We start from the raw sequence: 17,467 nt of genomic DNA on the forward strand, positions 1-17,467 counted from the left end.
TGTATTGTCTGCTGCAGCAAAACCTAAGGGGGGGGGGCATGCCTTATGGCCCTTTCAAGACTGAAATTATCACCATGACTCATACAGATTTTGGCTTGGATCCTACAGAATCAACAAGTGGAGTGGAGTTCACAGAGTGGGAGTTCTCACTTCCTCCTTTCACTACCCCCCCCCTCACTTCTGGTTCCAGAATGTAGGGACCCTCATCAGCACCACAGAGGGCACAGTAGAAAAATCAGTGGGAATCCCTGCCACCCCAACACCACCAAAAAGGAACTCTAGTGTTGGGAGTGGACTCTAATATTCGAGCAACTTTGCCCTATTCTCCAGTCATCAAGGTCTTTATGATTTGTCAGAACCACAACAAGGCTTGGACTTTGTTTTTATATTTCTTGAGGAATACTTAAGAGTGGGCTGAGTTATCTGCAACAGTAACCTTCTAATCTTATGGCTGATACTTTACGATGCCAAGAACAAAGAATATAACCTTGTAAATCTCCATCAAATTATACCTGTGCTACCTGGAACTTTTAACCAGGGCTCATTTCGTAGAAAAAGAGGTGCAGGAGCTCATTAGCGTAACTCATTAGCATAACTTATCTGCATATGCCACACACCCTGACATCACCAGAAGTGTGTCAGAAGGCAACACACACCGCTCAGGCTCCACTGGACTGTTTTGGATTGCTAGCTATTGCTAAAAAAAAGGGAGAGAGAGACATGCAGATCTGTCCTCACAGAGGAGGGAGACCTTGTACCTGAATAAAACTTGGTCTTAAAGTTGCCACTGGACTGTTTTGGACCAGGGGGAGCTCTGCAACTTACCTGGCTGCTTCTTGCTCTGACTGAGGGCTGCTGGGAGCAGGGGGTGGGGCTTATTGCATGTGCCCGCCTCCTGGGCTCTTTACTGCTGGAGCTCTGCTCCTGTGCGCTTGTGCAGGAAATGACCCCTGCTTTTAACCCAGACTGATAGAGTCAGGACTATCTAAAGCCTTTTAAAAGTTTCTTTGAAAGGCTTGTGCCTATTTGCAAATTACTAACATGGCTGATAACAAGAGCCTGGTTGAAGGCCTAGCTATTTTCCTTGCAAATTATACTAGTCCCAATAGTGCTCCTTGTTTCTACTTTTAGAGTCTCTACAGGTTTGCTCGATGCAAGCTTCAAGGGCAGTAAAACCACCAAAGACTCAAATGGATAATTTTCAGGATAAACAGCAGTGCTGTAACTACTAGACCAGGTGGCCAATTTCCAAGTCTGGATTTTAATCAGTATGAGAAGATGCTTGTTCTACAATAGGTTTGCTCTTAAATAAAATTAATAAGGAGATTAAGCATTACAATGATGACATGCGCTTCCGTGTAGCTCTTTGCGTTCTAGCCGTAAAAAGGGTAAACTCCCTTCTCACCCTGATTAGTTAATTTTAAAGGCTGCCTCATCAGAATTTCCATGAGTTATATTGTGCTCTTGGTTTTTTTCTTCTTCCCTGAGCCTATTTAATTCTGGATGAACGAACCGCTTCATGCGTTGCTTTTTATTTTATCCAATTTGCACACAACAAATCTATTGTACGATTGAAAATAAAGTCCAAATATTAAAAAAGAAACATCACCACTGCAATATTTTAAAAGCTTTAGCAAGCCTCGACCCTGTTCTGCTTTGCTTTTAATTAAAACGTGCTTAAGCCCTTCAAAGGGGCTCATTAACACATCTGCAATTCAGATTAATTCATTTTGTCACTGCTGTTTTGACAGATGGCCATACGTAGGATATGGCAGCTTTGCCAGGCAGGCAGGCAAGACAACAACAGATTGGCGCAATCCTCAAGGAAGTTTAAGAATTTAAAAAAACCACACACATAAAAAGAAAAGAAAGCATTTACAGAAATGTATATTAGGAAAGGTTTCGGGAACCATGTCTTATATTATGTCTTATTAGACTATATAACAGGGCAATCCTAAACAAAGCTACAGCCTTCTAAATACACTGAGCTTGGAGGGGCGCACGTCTTCCTAGGATTGCGCTGCAAAGGATGTCTTTGTTAGACAGACATGACCAGGCTTAAGGATGCGCTTCCACGTCTGGTTATTTAACAGCATTATCAGCAGCCCAACATGCAAAAGAGGCAGCTGGACAGCTGCCCTGCAAGAGGAAACAAGGATGCAGTTAATTATCGCCACAGCCCCACCATATTTAAGTTACAGCAGGCTGAGTGGTCTGCATTCTTGAAGACATGGGCTTCTTTTGTTCCTGCTAAGCATTGGCTATAGCATATTTTTTTTCACAACAGTTCTAACAATGTTGATGCACGTAAGGCAGCCCCCCTCAAGGTTAGGTAATAATTATCATTCCTGTTCTGTGGATGGAGAATTGAGGCTGAAAGATGACAACTTAACACATAGCTACAGAGAGATTTAGCCCAAGGTGCTGCAAGTCTCAAAGATCACAGTGGTCTCCGAGGAAGGGAGAAAACACGAGATTTCCATCACCACAGAACTGTGAATAAAGATTCTAAGCGCTACTAAGTCCCAGAACAGAGCCTAGAAGCAAATTCCCAGACTTAAAAAAAAGGGTATGCAAATAATGAAAGTTTAAAATTTGCTTCATTTACATAGCCTAAGGTTTACTGCTGGAGTTACCTTGCTCTTAATTATCTAATAGCTCATATCCAAAGATATTTCACAGGTTAATTATTTAACATCATTATCCTGAATCAATCTGAATCTTACAGTGACCTAGGCAGACCCATTTGGTCTATTTGAGGTCACTATTCCTGAGTTTCCTGTATGCTTCTGATTACTAGGAGAATGTTTCTCACTCTCCCTTTACTCACATCTGAACCAGGGCTACAGTAACTACAGAATCTTGGAACAGATGACAGTACAAAACAAGCAGCGACTTGAGGGGCAACTGTTGTTTGGATAAGAATCCAGGTAGTGTCACCTTATGTTGGGGAAAACAGTGAAGATACTGCTGGGCTGCCAGAAAAGACTTTATTTATGTAAATGTTTATACCCCACTTTCCCTCTTGGCTCAAGGAGGCCTACAAGTAATAATTAAAACATTACGAATTAAAACTAAATAATAAAAACCCCAAATACCTTGCTCCCCCCAAAAGAGTCTTGCTGTTCATACCTCACCAAAAGCCCATTCCACATGTGGGAGAATGCCTGGCCTCTGGCTGATGCCAAGAGGGCCAGTTTGGTGTAGTGGTTAGGACTCTAAACTGGATGGGGTTTGATTCCCCACTCCTCCATATGCAGCTGCTGGTGTGACCTTGGGTCAATCATAAGCTCTTTCAGGGCTGTTCTCTCAAGGGCAGTTCTCGAAAGAACTCTCTCAGCCCCACCTACCTCACAGGCAATGGTCCCTCTAAGCTATGGAGTCTTGTGAGCAAAAATTCTACTTTGTGAGTTACTGGCATTAAAGTTGTGAGCGAGTGATTTGGCTACTGCATAAAGCAGTTTGCTCTGGAACCATCCTTCCTGAGCGAAGGCAAAAATATGTGACCTGGAGGCTAAAAAACTGTGAGCTAGCTCACACTAACTCAGCTTAGAGGGAACACTGCTCACAGGATGTCTATTTTGGGGACGGGAAGGGAAGGGATATTGTAAACTGCTCTGAGACTCCTTTGGGTAGTGAAGGGCAGGGTATAAATCCAATCTCGTCTCTTCTTCTTCTTCTTCTTCTTCTTCTTCTTCTTCTTCTTCTTCTTCTTCTTCTTCTTCTTCTTCTTCTTCTTCTTCTTCTTCTTCTTCGAACAGCTAACAGTCGGAAGCCTGAAAACCAGTTGGCACACTCATGGAAAGAGACTGTCCTTCAGATATGTGAGCCTCAGGCTGTGAAAAGCTCTGAAGGCCATAACCAGGAACTGGACTGAGAAATAAATGAGCAGCCAGTGTGGTTGGTTCAAAACAGGCAACACATGCTACCATCCTCTAGCCCGTATATGACCGTAAATGGCTACTATATTCTTGGCCAGCTGCAGTTACTGGGTTGTCTTGAGGGGCAGCTCAGTGCAGAGCACACTGCAGTAACTCAGCCACAAAGTTATAAAAACATGGATCAGCATAGCTATATTGGCAAAGTCTCAGAAAGGAGAGGAGGTTGGTGAACCAGATGCAGCTGATAGAAGGTGCTCTTGGCCATTGTGGCCATCTGCTTTTAAAACAACAGGGTTTAAGTCCGTGAGCTCTTTACGTGTTTTGCAACAGCCAACGCTACTCCTCCCAGGACAGATACAGCCTATCCTTCTAGAAATCAGCCTTCTCAAACTGCATTACCTCTGCCTCATCTAGATTCAACTTCAGTATGCCTTAGCTACCTGACTACTAGCAATGATCTCAAAATACTGGTTAAAAAAACAAGACAGGTACACCTTGCCACAAATGTTGTTAAGTCTTTAAGGTGCTACCAGACTCTTGCTGCTTTTCTGCTGCTACAGACAGACTAACACAGCTAAACGTCTTGATAGGACTGGATGTCATCTGTATATTGATGACATGCAACCCCAAAGCTCTGGACAATAGTCCCATATGTGACTGAGCATGGGTGAGAGAACAGAACCCTGTAGCACTCAGCAGGACAAATCCCAGCTAGCTGTAGAAATTTGTGTGTCTGAGCAGACAGAAAAGATGGAAACCATCTAAATGCAACTGCCTTAACACCAACTCCATATTCCAACTGGGGGATAAGAAGGAAGAACTGAAAAATCTAACACTATCAACAGGGATGTCTGTCCCCTGTTCAGCTTTAATTGAAGATTATCCACCCGCACAACTAAAGCCATCTCAAGACAGGTCCAACCCAGGCCTGAAATTGAACTGAAGTGGGTCAAATGCAGGTGTGTCATCCAGAAATCCTGGAGCTGCTCCACCATCACACACACTATCACCTCCCCAGAAAAAGGTAAATTGGAGAACGGCCTATAATTGACCACCTGATCTCTAGCCAATGTATGTTTTTAAAGCAAAGGTTCAAGAAATGCCTCCTTCAAAGGTGTAAGAAGAGCCCCCTCAGTCAAGGAGGCATTAATGATTTTCACCAGTAAACTCCGATAGCTTTTTCCAGCATGCTTTTATAAACCAAGGCGGGCACAGACCCAGAGAACAACAGGTGGCTCTCATACGCCCAAGGACACCTTCATCATCCACTGGCAATCCGAATCAATCTACAACAGGACAAGCAGGTGGTTCTGATACCTCAAGTGCCACGTGTTTTCTCAATTCGGTCCCTAAGTCAGATCGGATAAGATTTTGTCAGCAAAAATTCTTGTAGAAACATCACAGCTAGAAGCCAAATTAACATAACTGACAGGGGTCAGATATAGGTGCTAACAAGTCAAGGACCCCTTTAGACCAGTGAACTGGATGAGATTCTACTGACGCAATGGTTGTAGAAAAGAAAGCCTTCTTTATTACCCTCATTGTCACCCAGTATGCCTCTGTGGCATGTCCTGCCTGACTCATCCTTAACATCTTCCAAATCTGCTTCATATACTCAACTCCTTGGTAAATCATGGGGGAAGGGGCCTATCAGGGTATGGAAGAGGACACCAAGGAGCAACCCTGTTTATGGTCCCAGCCAGCCCATCACTCCATGAAGCTACAAGGGCCCCTCCATAGAACTAGTCACCGACTGACTGTGCTACTGATGCCCTCTGACTATTTTACACCAGAGATTGCTTCAGTGACATGGCCTGAAAGAAATCACTGATGGGTAATACCATGACTAATTTCTTTTGGAATCTTGGCATGTGGCATTAGTGAGACACAGGCATTTACTAGGATATTTCAAAATAACAGTTGGCTTCCCTGAAAACTCCAGTTCATGAAACACAGCCCTGCCCAGAATCTAACTCCTCCCACAACAGTCTTTGCTAGTTCTTTTAATCAAAAGCATAGGTGATTGCTTGCCCTTCCTATGCATAATATCCTGGTGCTTCAATTTCACATCAACAGCACACAAACGATACTGCCGAATTGCACAGGTTTGGTCAAAAGTGAAGATGACCACTAAGGTGATTATCATCCCAATGGAGCCATGTTTGCACCTAAAATGAGCACGTAAAAAAGCCTGATGGGGTCCAGATCCCCGTAAGAACTCTGTGGACTGGCCCATTAAGAGTCCTGCTGGCGATCAGTTCTGCTCCACCAGCTGCTTCAATGGGAATAGCTCATGCCTAACAGAAGCAGCTTGGTTTGTCCTTATGCAGATATGCTTCAGCAGCCTGTCAAGTACTATGAGGGAAGGGGGGGGGGATACACTTTTTTTTATTATTCTGCAGGATTACGATATTGCCAGGATCCAAAACCTTAAATAAGGGAAGGACTGTGAGTGAAAGTCATTCCCGGGAAGAGTGCCAGAACGGAGGCATATGCGGACAACGCTCTTCACCCTAGGAGGGCAGGCTCATTTGCCACTGCAGAGTAAGCTGCATTCTTAAGATGATTTATCTCCTACCGTTAAGATGGAGTCCAAAACATCAAACCCGATCTTCTGTATCTACAGATTGCGGCTTTTAAAGAAGCTGTGCCCAACAAACTAATGTTCTAGAATGCACTTTAAAAATTGCTTATGCTGAATGCAGGCTTCAGAGGCCGAGGTACAAATGAGATACAAGTGGGCCTTCTATATACATGCCTGGCTTTTTGGGTATAGTTTCCATACTGTTACTTGCTGCACCCAAGCAATCTTCAAACTGTTTTTACAACTCTCCAGAACTCAACATGCGAGGTAGTTAAAGAAAATGGAGACATGTGCATGCAGGGGGCACTACTGATAAGAGGACTAGGAAAGTCTGTTAGGAGGTAAAAGAAGAAGACAAGGTTTTTATACCCCGCTTTTCTCTACGCTAAGGAGTCTTAAAGCAGCTTACAATCACCTTCCCTTCCTCTGCCTACACCAAGCACCTTGTGAGGTAGGTGGGGTTGAGAGAGTGCTGAGAGAACTGTGACTGGCCCAAGGTCACCCAGCAGGCTTCATGTGGAGGAGTGGCGTATCAAAGCCAGTTCTCCAGATTAGAGTTCACCACTCTTCACCACTATGCCATGCTGTCTCTATGTTTGCTGCTCTTAGTCATGGCTGATGGAATATAAGCCTACATGAAAGCAAAGCAACCCACAGGAGGCAAAATATGGGCCCCGGTCACACAGACCGGATATTGCGGGGGGGAGGCGTGGCTAATTGCCCCGGCGCAGTTTGATGCATGATTACGCAATCAGACACGCCAGCAGCACACCACGGGTCCTTCCCTCGGCACCGGCGGGTAAATGAGGGACCGGAGGAGAATGCTGCGCACTGGCGCAATCACACCACGGGTGTCTGGAGGCAGCCCGTGGCAAACATTTACTAGTACCTTGGAGGTACTAGTTTTTTAAGGCGCATTGTCGGCGGTAAGCCACCGGTGCACTCCACTTCCCAGATGTTGGGGTGTGATCGCGCCCGGATAATCCGCCCACCATCCGTGCCTCTCCCGTGGCAACTTTGCCGTGTGACCGGGGTCATTGCCAACATTCTTTCATGGGATAAGAGGTCTGGGAACATTTCTCTGTTACTCAGGTAATATATTGGCATCATCATTCAGGATATTCCAAACCTGATTATGGTATGAGGGCTCAGGAAGACTTGGGACCTCAAAGCACTCTCAAGTCGGGGGGTGGGTGGGTCCCAAAATCCTGTCTCCAATCCCAAACCAATTTACTCATTGTTCCACTGCAGCAGCAGGAGGTGGCCTGGTCAGCAAGAAGAAAGTCTTACTCCTGCCCTGGCACCTCAGTTGTTCCATCACAAATTGAGATGTCAAGTGTATACCGGGAAACATTATTCATTTTGCACTTGAGTCCCCAACATATTACTGTATTTGAGCCAGAGAAGATTTTTTGGGGATGGGGTGAGGGAGAGCTGCCCTCATCTCAAGCAGGAGTAATGAGCCTTATATTCTAAGCACACTGAAGGCAAACCTGGCAGTGTCACTAAACAAAATACCCGAAGGAGGAACTAAGCTGGCTGCAGTTGAAGCTGTATGTACTTTCAGAAGGATTACAGATTGCTTTATGAACAGTGACCTCTCTCTGTCTCCTTTCATGTTATATTTTACATACACCTTCAACTCATATCTTTTTCCAACCAGTTGCCCTCGAGGGCCAAAGGAACATAGAGGCTGAATTCCACCCCACTGCTGCCACCTCCCAGCACTCGTATTCAGAGGTTTGCTGCCTCTGTTGATGGAGCCTCCCTTCAGTCAACAGGACAGATATTTAGGGAAAGCTACAGAATCGTTACCACTTCCTAGGAGAGGACCAACTTCTAAACCCCATTTTAGAGTTTTGCAAACAAAGGCAAAGCCCTAGTTGTTAGTAAAAATGGATGCCACTTTCTTTGTTTTACTTGGACAGGGGGACAGAGAGCTGGAAGCGGCTATGCCTGGCAGTACCTTCCCGTACACATATTTTTTTAAAGAAAAAAATGCAGAACCAGTGAGAGTTAATACTGCTGAGCTAATCCTAATGACTAATTAGCTAATTTCTAATTAACTGTTTAGCTGGTACTAAATTGCTGCAGGGTGTTACAGACAATGACAGTGCAGGCATGCTGGCTGTGGAAGGGAAGAGAAGGAAAACTGTAATGCAGTAGAAATGTCAGAGAGGAGCCTTCATAAGTGATAGGAAGGCTAGAACAAGATGCTACATTAAACACACAGCTGCCACCCCAAATGAAAACAGCAGATTTAGCACCCCGGCCTCCCCTCCCCCCTGCCCCTGACAACTTAAAGAACTCATCTGGATGCAGATGCCATAGCGCCATGCATTTCCCCGCCTCTGGTCAATGGTAAGCCAATGAAATGAGATAGGAGAAAGAAACACAAAATGCTGCTGTATTAGGACAGAAGGTAGCTGCCCTAGATTTAAAATAGGGGAATTAAACATGCAATTGCTGCTAAGCGCCAGCCATGCATTGAATGGAATAAGTGATTTCTGGCTCAGAATACTTTTTCCAACTCCAACATTTAAACAGAATAACTTTGCAGAATGATCATTCCACACACACACACACAAACTCGGTCTCCATCCCTCTGCAGCCTCCAGGGCTTACAATTCAATAAAGCTGTTTGTGGATATTGGGAGACCCTCAAATATTGAGCAGAGAATACCCTGGAGAGCCCTTCAGTGGGTAGCCATGTAGAACAGCTAGACTGGAGTCCAGTAGCACCACAGAGACCAAAAATATTTTTGGGGGGTATTAACTTTTGAAAGTCCAAGCTCCTTTTATCAAATACCTGGAGGGTATCTGGGAGATAGAGGGTGTCCTGGAGGGGTTGTGCCAAGAAGGGGAAGCCCCTCCCACCACTCACAAGTGCTCATGCAAGGGAGTGGGCAATTTCTCCTCATTTCCCTTTCTTGATGCAGCCACATCCCACTCCATTCCCGAAGATGCCCTAATCTTCCAGAATACTTATTCTGAAGGGAGGGCAGAGGAGGATGAGTGCAGAAGGAAGGCGGAGGGATCAGTTCTACAAACTCCTTATATTCACAATTTGTAGAATCTCAACCCTTGTTTTTCACTTGTAAATATGGTTCCCATGACATGTACCATGGAAAACAGCCATTTAAATCTCAGTAACAGACCTGTAAATATGGCTGTAATTTGAAGAATTACTTGGGTGGGTATTAACCTGGTCCTCAGAACGGAAATTATATATCATTTATTAATATATTAACATTTTTCTGGTGTCATGCTTATTTAAACATGCTGTTAATTGCCCCAGCCCTGACCTGAATAGCCCAGGCTAGCCCGATCTCATCAGATCTCAGAAGCTAAGCAGGGTCAGTCCTGGTTAGTACTTGGATGGGAGACCACCAAGGAAGTCCAGGATTGCTACGCAGAGGCAGGCAATGGCAAACCACCTCTGAACATCTCTTGCCTTGAAAATCCTACAGGGTTACCGTAAGTTGGCTGCGACTTGATGGCACTTTTCACCACCCAAACTGCCCCAAGTGCATTCTTATAGAATGGTGGGGAACCACCCCACAAGAACCCAAACAAACAGTCTTGATGGTGTTCAGTGGCAGCAGCTGATCCCCAAACAGAAATCTGAGATTGGTTTTCTTTACTTGGTGGAGGGAGAAGAGCAGCTTCCGCTGAACTAGAAAATGGCGGGAGCGGCATTTCTAAGAGCATAAAATTGCTAATATGTGAAGGTGGGTTACAAAGGCCAGCAAAAGATCAGTGAGAGAGAGTATTTATGAATACAACTGAAAACAACTGAAGCAAGCAGAAGCAGTGAGAAAGTGGCTGTTTGAACACACCTGCTGCATCTCCGAAAAAGAAATGGAAAGCAGACGCCTGAAACACCAAAGAACATGCTGCTCTCCTGCTCCTTCAGCTCAGACGTTCTTGTCTCACAGTGAAATCCTAAACAGGGTTACCTTTTTCTAAGGCCACTGATATCAGTGGGGTCCATGGGGTCGCGAAGAGTCGGATTCGACTGTGCAACTGAACAACAACAACAAGGGTGTAACTCTGTTTAGGACTGTATTGTTAGTTTCTTTTTTTCTTCCACTATGCCTTGCTATACGGCCTATCCAGTATTTGCTGATTCACCTGGTGTAATGCTACGGTGTGTTAGACCCCCAACAAAATATGCAGAAATCCACAGTCCACCTGACATGCAGCTGTTTGTGGCCTGAGCTTGCTTTATGGCAGCTTGATCCTTTGGAATGCCCAACAGACTCTAACAAAACCTAACCAATGCTCTGGAGAATACAACTGAGAAGAGAGTTGATTCTCTTTGCATAAAAGGGGTGGTGACTGGAATCCATTTTGTACTTTTGGAGCAGAATCACAGCCCTGGCGAATTATTACAGTGATAGAACGTATCTATTAATAACTGAAATAATAGTTCTTACTGCACCTATCTGGCTTTTGCATGGTTGGAGCAGCACATACTGGTAAAGGCAAGTGTGGTTTGGCAGCATATGGCATTAGCTAGGAAATGACATCTTTTCCGTAATAGAGCAAAATTCTCCCTGTTTTTAGACACCAGGGGACTCTGAAAGTTTAAAAAGAACTACAGATATGAGCGTGTAATGGAAACGGCATGGAAAAAAGGTGGCACTCCTATGAGTGGCCCAATTGCATATTACTGTTAATTCCCCAATAAAGTGCTTTTCAGGACTGGGACCACAGACTTCAATTCTTTGTTAGTCATCCGTGATGGAAGGTGCGCCTAACTACTTGCGAAGATATCTGGACACTCTACCGTTCTATATACATTTGATTTGTTTGCTTTTAAGGGAAATACAAAAATAAGCAGAAGAAAACAAGAAAAGAAAGATTGTAATACTGAAAGTACTCGCCTATTGCTTATCGCAATTATGCTGTAAACCCACTTACTGCAGGCAATCAAAGCTCCTTTTTCATCACAGACAAAAATGATTGTGAACAACGTATAATTTGCTGATCTCTGAGGCTTCTCACCATTGTGTTTCTCTAACCTTGGGCCACCGCAACCTCTTTCTGGCCGCATACAGTTTTACCGAGTCCATCACATTAACAAAACAAGAGGTCTATTTATTTTTCCAATCAGACAAAATGCTTTTGAGTCCCAGCAGCTAGAGAAAGCTGCTATCTAGAGCTACCCCCCAGAACAAGAAAAGGTCTCATCTGATACTTACGTCGGCTTTCATACATGCTCCTGGACTGGGCCCAGATTTTGAATGGATCTGGCTTCTTCTGCCCAGCGTTGTCTGGTTGATCTACAGCTGGCGCTTCAGGGGCAGGGTAGTCGGGAAGCACCTGAGTGCTGTGGACAGGCGAAGCAGTGTGTGTGCTGTGGTGGCTGGAGACGCTGTGTTGAGAGCTGTTTTGGCTATCTTTCCTTTCAAGTGGTTGCTGTAAGCGAAAGCACCAGAAGAGATGGGGAAGGGAGGAAAAAAATCCCAAGAAGGTTAATGGCTTGCAAGTGAGCAATTTCCTGCAGGTTTTTTTTTTTTGGGTCTAGGTTCAGCATTTCTGCATGCTCCCAAATTATATCTATCTATATAGATATAGACATATAGTCACATTTTGGCTTCTACCATTTCCAGTTTTGTGCTGAGTACAGATATATTTTCCCCGTGATAGACAGACTGAGTGACAAAGGGATGCGAGAAAGGGAAAAGTCATCCATCACTGAGAACAACATGCAACCTTCCACCTACAGGCACACCGCAAATCAAAGTTCCCTACTAGATCGGTGGCTTCATATTTTTTTCACCCTATGCTCAGAACAGCATCTCTGACCAGTGGGGAACAACTTTGTCCTGGGCCGTATTGTCAAGCCAATACAATACAAGCTTTGTTTATGACACACCTTCCCCCCCACAAAAAGCTGGCCCAGTGTGGCTCACAATAAAATAAACAACAGATCAGATTAAAGCCAGAACTACCAATAAGGCTGAAAATCAGTGTGACATCTATGAACTGGCTTGCTCCAGCCAAAAGCTGAGCTGCCATATTCAGCTGTAACAAGCCAAACTTCCGATTAGTTTCCATATGTCTTTGCCCCACATGTTTGTTTATCCCTCATCACACTTCACACAAGAAGTTAAAACAACCATGTAGAATACCACCAACTTCTGATGGACTGAAGTATAGCAGGAATCTCTCCAAATCTAGCAAACCAGTGAGTGGGCAGGGAAAGACATTTAGAATCCCACATCTTCATTTCCCTTCAGCTTTGTCACCTTATATTAGGATACTAAGCACTGGATGAAAGCTTCATTGAGAGGATTATGTTGGGTGGGTGACTATAGAGAGCTACAGATTTTGGGAAATGGTTACTTAACTAACTTAAAATCAGTTAACACGATTGGTTATTTAGTGAGCTTAGTTTATTTATTTAGATTATTTATAGCCCACCTTTCTCACCAAGACTCAAGGTGGATAACAGAGTACAGACAGAGAGACGGAGGGGGGAAATGTAATCACACAAGATATGGCAGTGAATGTATAATGCAGTAGCACAAAATTGAACAAGGAAAGCGACGATGTGCTCACACAGTGCAAGGTGTACAATAGACAATGCAAATGAACAATGCGATAGGACCAGAGGTCATTTCGGGGGGGATCGCGGGGGGGTCGCAGTTCCCCCGGGTGAGGTACGGGGGGTGGGGCACATGACGAAGCCCCGCCCCCTGCTTCCGGCTGCCCCGTTTCCGGCCCTCATTCAGCCAGGAGGAGGCAGGAGAAGATGGAGGGTAAGTTGCTTCCTCCCTGCCTCTCCCCACCCCTGCCTGCCTGGGGCCAGGGAGGGCCTTCGCGGGGCTTCCTTGCATTCCCGCCGGCCTTGCAGGTCCACCGCCGGGCCTTATGACACCCTGATGTCAGGGGGTGTGGCCTTATGACACACTTCAGGTGATGTCAAGGGGTGTGGCATATGCTAATGAGTTATGCTAATGAGTTCCCCTAGCTCTTTTTCTACGAAATGACCCCTGGATAGGACTAGTAATACAACATTAAATGCTGCAGTCCAGAAGCACGTTGGTTCCACAAACTGAAATTAGGAAGGAAGGTTCACATTCTATACGGCACCACATAATAAAGATGCTAACGACATGAACCAAGAGCAGCAGCATACATTAATGGGGTCCCCCATCTTCCATAAACTGACGGCCAAGTTAACAGCCAGCATGGTGCAGTGTTTAGATCAGATTTGGATCTGGCAGGCCCAGGTTTCAATCCCCAATATGCCATAAAATCTTGCTACGTGACCTTGGGCCAGTCACTCTCTCTCTCTGCCTAACCCACCTCACAGGGTTAGTAAGAATAAAATGGAGGAGAAAGGTGGGGTATAAATGAAGTAAATACGCAAAATGAAGTAAACACCCACAAAAAAATCACAAGGTGTGACAATAACCTGCTACTAGAAGCTATTATGTTATCATGCGGACACCCGTTCCTATATAACTATTTAAGAGCATCTCATACATTACAAGTAGTTATTTCGATGGAAGTAACACGCCCATATTTTTTTTTAAAATAGATTTCCCACTCTTTCCTTAGCCAGTATTATTATTATTAATTTAATTTTTATCCCGCTCCATTTCCTGCAAGCAGGACTCAGGGCAGCATACAACATGTATATACATCAGCACATATAGGAACAGAATAAATATACATCAGTACATAATAAAATACATTCAATACAATTAAGCTCCAGTACTAAACAGTAATTTGATCTACTGTTGGGATGGTGTCACAGATAGCTGGGGTGGTTGACATACAATCCATATTCCACCCATGGGGAGGATCTTAACCAGGAGAGAACAGAGAATCGAGAAGGTGGGGGGAAGAAACCTGGAGGCCATTGATCCTTCGCTGTCCTCAACCATATGCCCGGTGGAACATCTTAGTCTTACAGGCCCTGCAGAACTAAGCTAAGTAAATTCCAAGTAATTTATCTTCCAGGGATTCCTTATACATGTTCTGTAAAACCCATGAAGAGAACTCTAGAGTCTTTTCAAGGTCACAGTTCAATAAAAGCATTATAAAGTGATAGGCTCAAGTTAAGAATAGTATATGCCATCCCATATTTCAATTCAGTTCAAAAGCCTGCAGAAAAGAAATGTCTTCAATTTCCTCCTTGGGACAGGAATTTCATTGTCTGGGGTAGCAGCTGAAAGGCCTTCACATGACTCTCAGCTAACCTATCTTCTGTAAAAGATGGGTTCTGCATGAAGGTACCGTGCCTGGATGTCAAGATTCAGGCAGGCTGGTACAGGGGGAAGAGGTGCTTTGGATGCTGAGAATAAGTGTTGTCACCTTGAACTGAGCACAGAAACGAAGTGCTAACCCATTCAACTGAAGTAGCAGTAGGGTTAAACTATCGTTTTGCCATGCCCAAGTAAGTATTTGGCACTAACAAAAGTTTCTGAACTGTCCTAAAGTGTGGTGCTGTAATATAGTCTGGATCATATCTAACCATATGTGACTGTGGCCAGGCTGCAGAACACTTCTAAATCCATGCCAGAAGATTCACATTGCTCAGGAAGATCAATAACAAAAGATGCTTTCTTCCAACTTCATGGAAGATGGCTCCCCCCTACCTTGACTCGGCCAGTACAGTCATGTGGATCCATGCCACTCTTTGCATAGAATTGCACTTAACGCAGAAGCTCAAACTGATACAGAACACTGCAGCTTGGTTGCTATCAGAAGCATTCACACCTGATCTGCAATCACTCCATTGGTTACCAATCAGTAACCGGGCTCAGATCAAGGTATTGGTCATCACCTACAAAGCCCTTCATGTCCTTGGGCCCATACTCCTGCAGAACCCCCTCTCCTACCATGCTCTGCTACAGGAGCTTTCCTCATCTGAGCAAAATCTTCTGAGGGTACCACTTTGCAAAGGGCAACAGCCTGTACTCATACATTCTCTCTCATGGCTCCCACTTTTTGGAATGGCTCCCCTGATGTGGCCAGGAAGGCCCAAACACTTTATTTCACGGAATGTGCAAAACAGAAAAGTTCAAGACAGCATCTTTACAAAGAGATTAGAACTGTAGTATAATGGAACAACTCAGGAGGATGCTTTTATAAGGGGATAGGGTTAGAGTATATTGCAATGTTTACCATATCACTTTGCTTTTATTGCATTGTCTTTTGCCTTTGCAATCCACTTTCGGCTTTTTATTATGCCGTGCCTTAGACAGGTATTTTGTGTGTGTGTGTGTGTGTGTGTGTGTGTGTGTGTGTGTGTGATGGTTGACTTCTGGCGACCCCTAGTGGGGCTTGGACATTTCAGAGAGGTGGCTTGCTATTGCCTGCCTCTGCATCCCAGCCCTGGTATTCCTTGGAGGTCTCCCTTCCAAGTACTTGCCAGGGTTGGCCCTGCTTAGCTTCTGAGATCTGACGAGATCGGTCTTGCCTGGACAAATCAAGTCAGGGCTGTTCTATTGCGTTGTTTATTGGATGTCATACTGTCTGTTGATACTTTGCAAGCTATCCTGACTCTCAGTGAGAAAGGCAGGCTAGAAACAAAGTAAATTAATTAATTAATACACCGTCACCTGCTGGACTCCCTTAGCAACCTAGGTTTTTTTGTTCTAACTGTCTTCCGCTGATTCCCCCAGCCAGCCATCAATTCATTCAGTATTTCCATGGGGTAAAATCTTCCTCAGTTCTCTCTTACCAGAGCCCTCTCAGAGATTTCCATTCTTTCTCTACACAGTGTCCCTGAGTAACTACATCAAATGCCATGACTTTCAGTACCCCCTCAAACAATTCCCACAACACCAACTGCTTTCCCCACGTTTCCACTTGGACATCTCATCAGTATTTCAAAATCAACAAATCAAAGAACAAGGTTCTCATTCTCTTCTCTGTTCTCCTTGTATGATTGCAAAGGGGTAGAGACATATGAGTCTTTTACAGCAAAATACAGCAAAAGTCCTTAAGGACTAACTCAGCATTTATTTCAATATGAGCTTTCGTGAGTCACAGCTCACTTCCTGAGATATGTGGAGGGAATTCTATTTAAAGAGAAGATTACTGGGGGGAGGGAGATCTACCTTTCACACCCACCTTTCTGCCTCATTCTCTCTTCCATCATTGTACTCTTCCCTTTAAATAGAATTCTCAATTTGATTTCCCTCCACATATCTGAAGAAATGAGTGATGACTCATGAAAACTCAAACTGATACAAATGTTGTTAGTCTTTAAGGTGGACTTTTGTTTTATACTTCTTGTATGACTATATCACCATCCACTATGGAACAGATACAAAGCCCTGACTCTCACGCTTCTTCCTTTCTTTCTGTCCATATTTTTATTATTTATTTATTTATATTTCGATTTCTAGGCCGCCCTCCCCGCGAGCGGGCTCAGGGTGGCTAACATCCAGGCACGCACGCCAAATACATAAAAACAAGATAAAACACAAAAATTACAAAAAAGTGCTTCAAGATGGTTGCAGGTGGCAGTCTTCAGTTTAAAGATGGTATCCAAAGGATATTCAGTCAGATCCCAGCTCAGTGGTATTCACACGCCATAGTGCTGCAGTTTGATCATCACAGGGCCATTCCCATATCCCGCTGTTTCCAATTCGGTGGTGGTAGTGGCAGCTCTTACTCGAAAGCCTGGCGGAAGAGCTCTGTCTTGCAGGCCCTGCGGAACTGTACAAGGTCCCGCAGGGTCCTGATCTCCTCCGGGAGCTCATTCCACTAGGTAGGAGCTGCCACCGAAAAGGCCCTGGCCCTGGTAACAGCAAGCCTGGCTTCCTTAGGGCCTGGAGTCACCAGCCTGGAGATATTCAGCCTGTAACCATTGCCCTAGTCATGCCATGTCCCTTGCAAGCTTTAGAAGTTTGCAAAATTACTGCCTCTTCCAGCTTTGGTTCACACTATGGATATCTCTCTCAAGAAGGGTAAATTTGACTTTGCCGCCAACAAAAAACACACAACTCTTTTAGTAATTCTGACATGAGTT

At 44.5% G+C, this 17,467-nt stretch overlaps 1 protein-coding gene across 1 annotated transcript in view; it reads right to left on the bottom strand.

Annotated features, from left to right (window-relative positions):
- Positions 1 to 17,467, bottom strand: part of MAGI1 (membrane associated guanylate kinase, WW and PDZ domain containing 1) — a 664,522-nt gene that overhangs the window by 47,544 nt on the left and 599,511 nt on the right. Inside the window, exon 14 of the mRNA XM_015419356.1 lies at positions 11,673 to 11,889. Coding sequence (XP_015274842.1) covers positions 11,673 to 11,889 — 217 coding nt within the window. The remainder of the gene's footprint in view (positions 1 to 11,672; positions 11,890 to 17,467) is intronic.

Source organism: Gekko japonicus, unplaced genomic scaffold (assembly GCF_001447785.1).
Source record: "Gekko japonicus isolate JY-2015 unplaced genomic scaffold, Gekko_japonicus_V1.1 scaffold307, whole genome shotgun sequence".
Taxonomy (NCBI): domain Eukaryota; kingdom Metazoa; phylum Chordata; class Lepidosauria; order Squamata; family Gekkonidae; genus Gekko; species Gekko japonicus.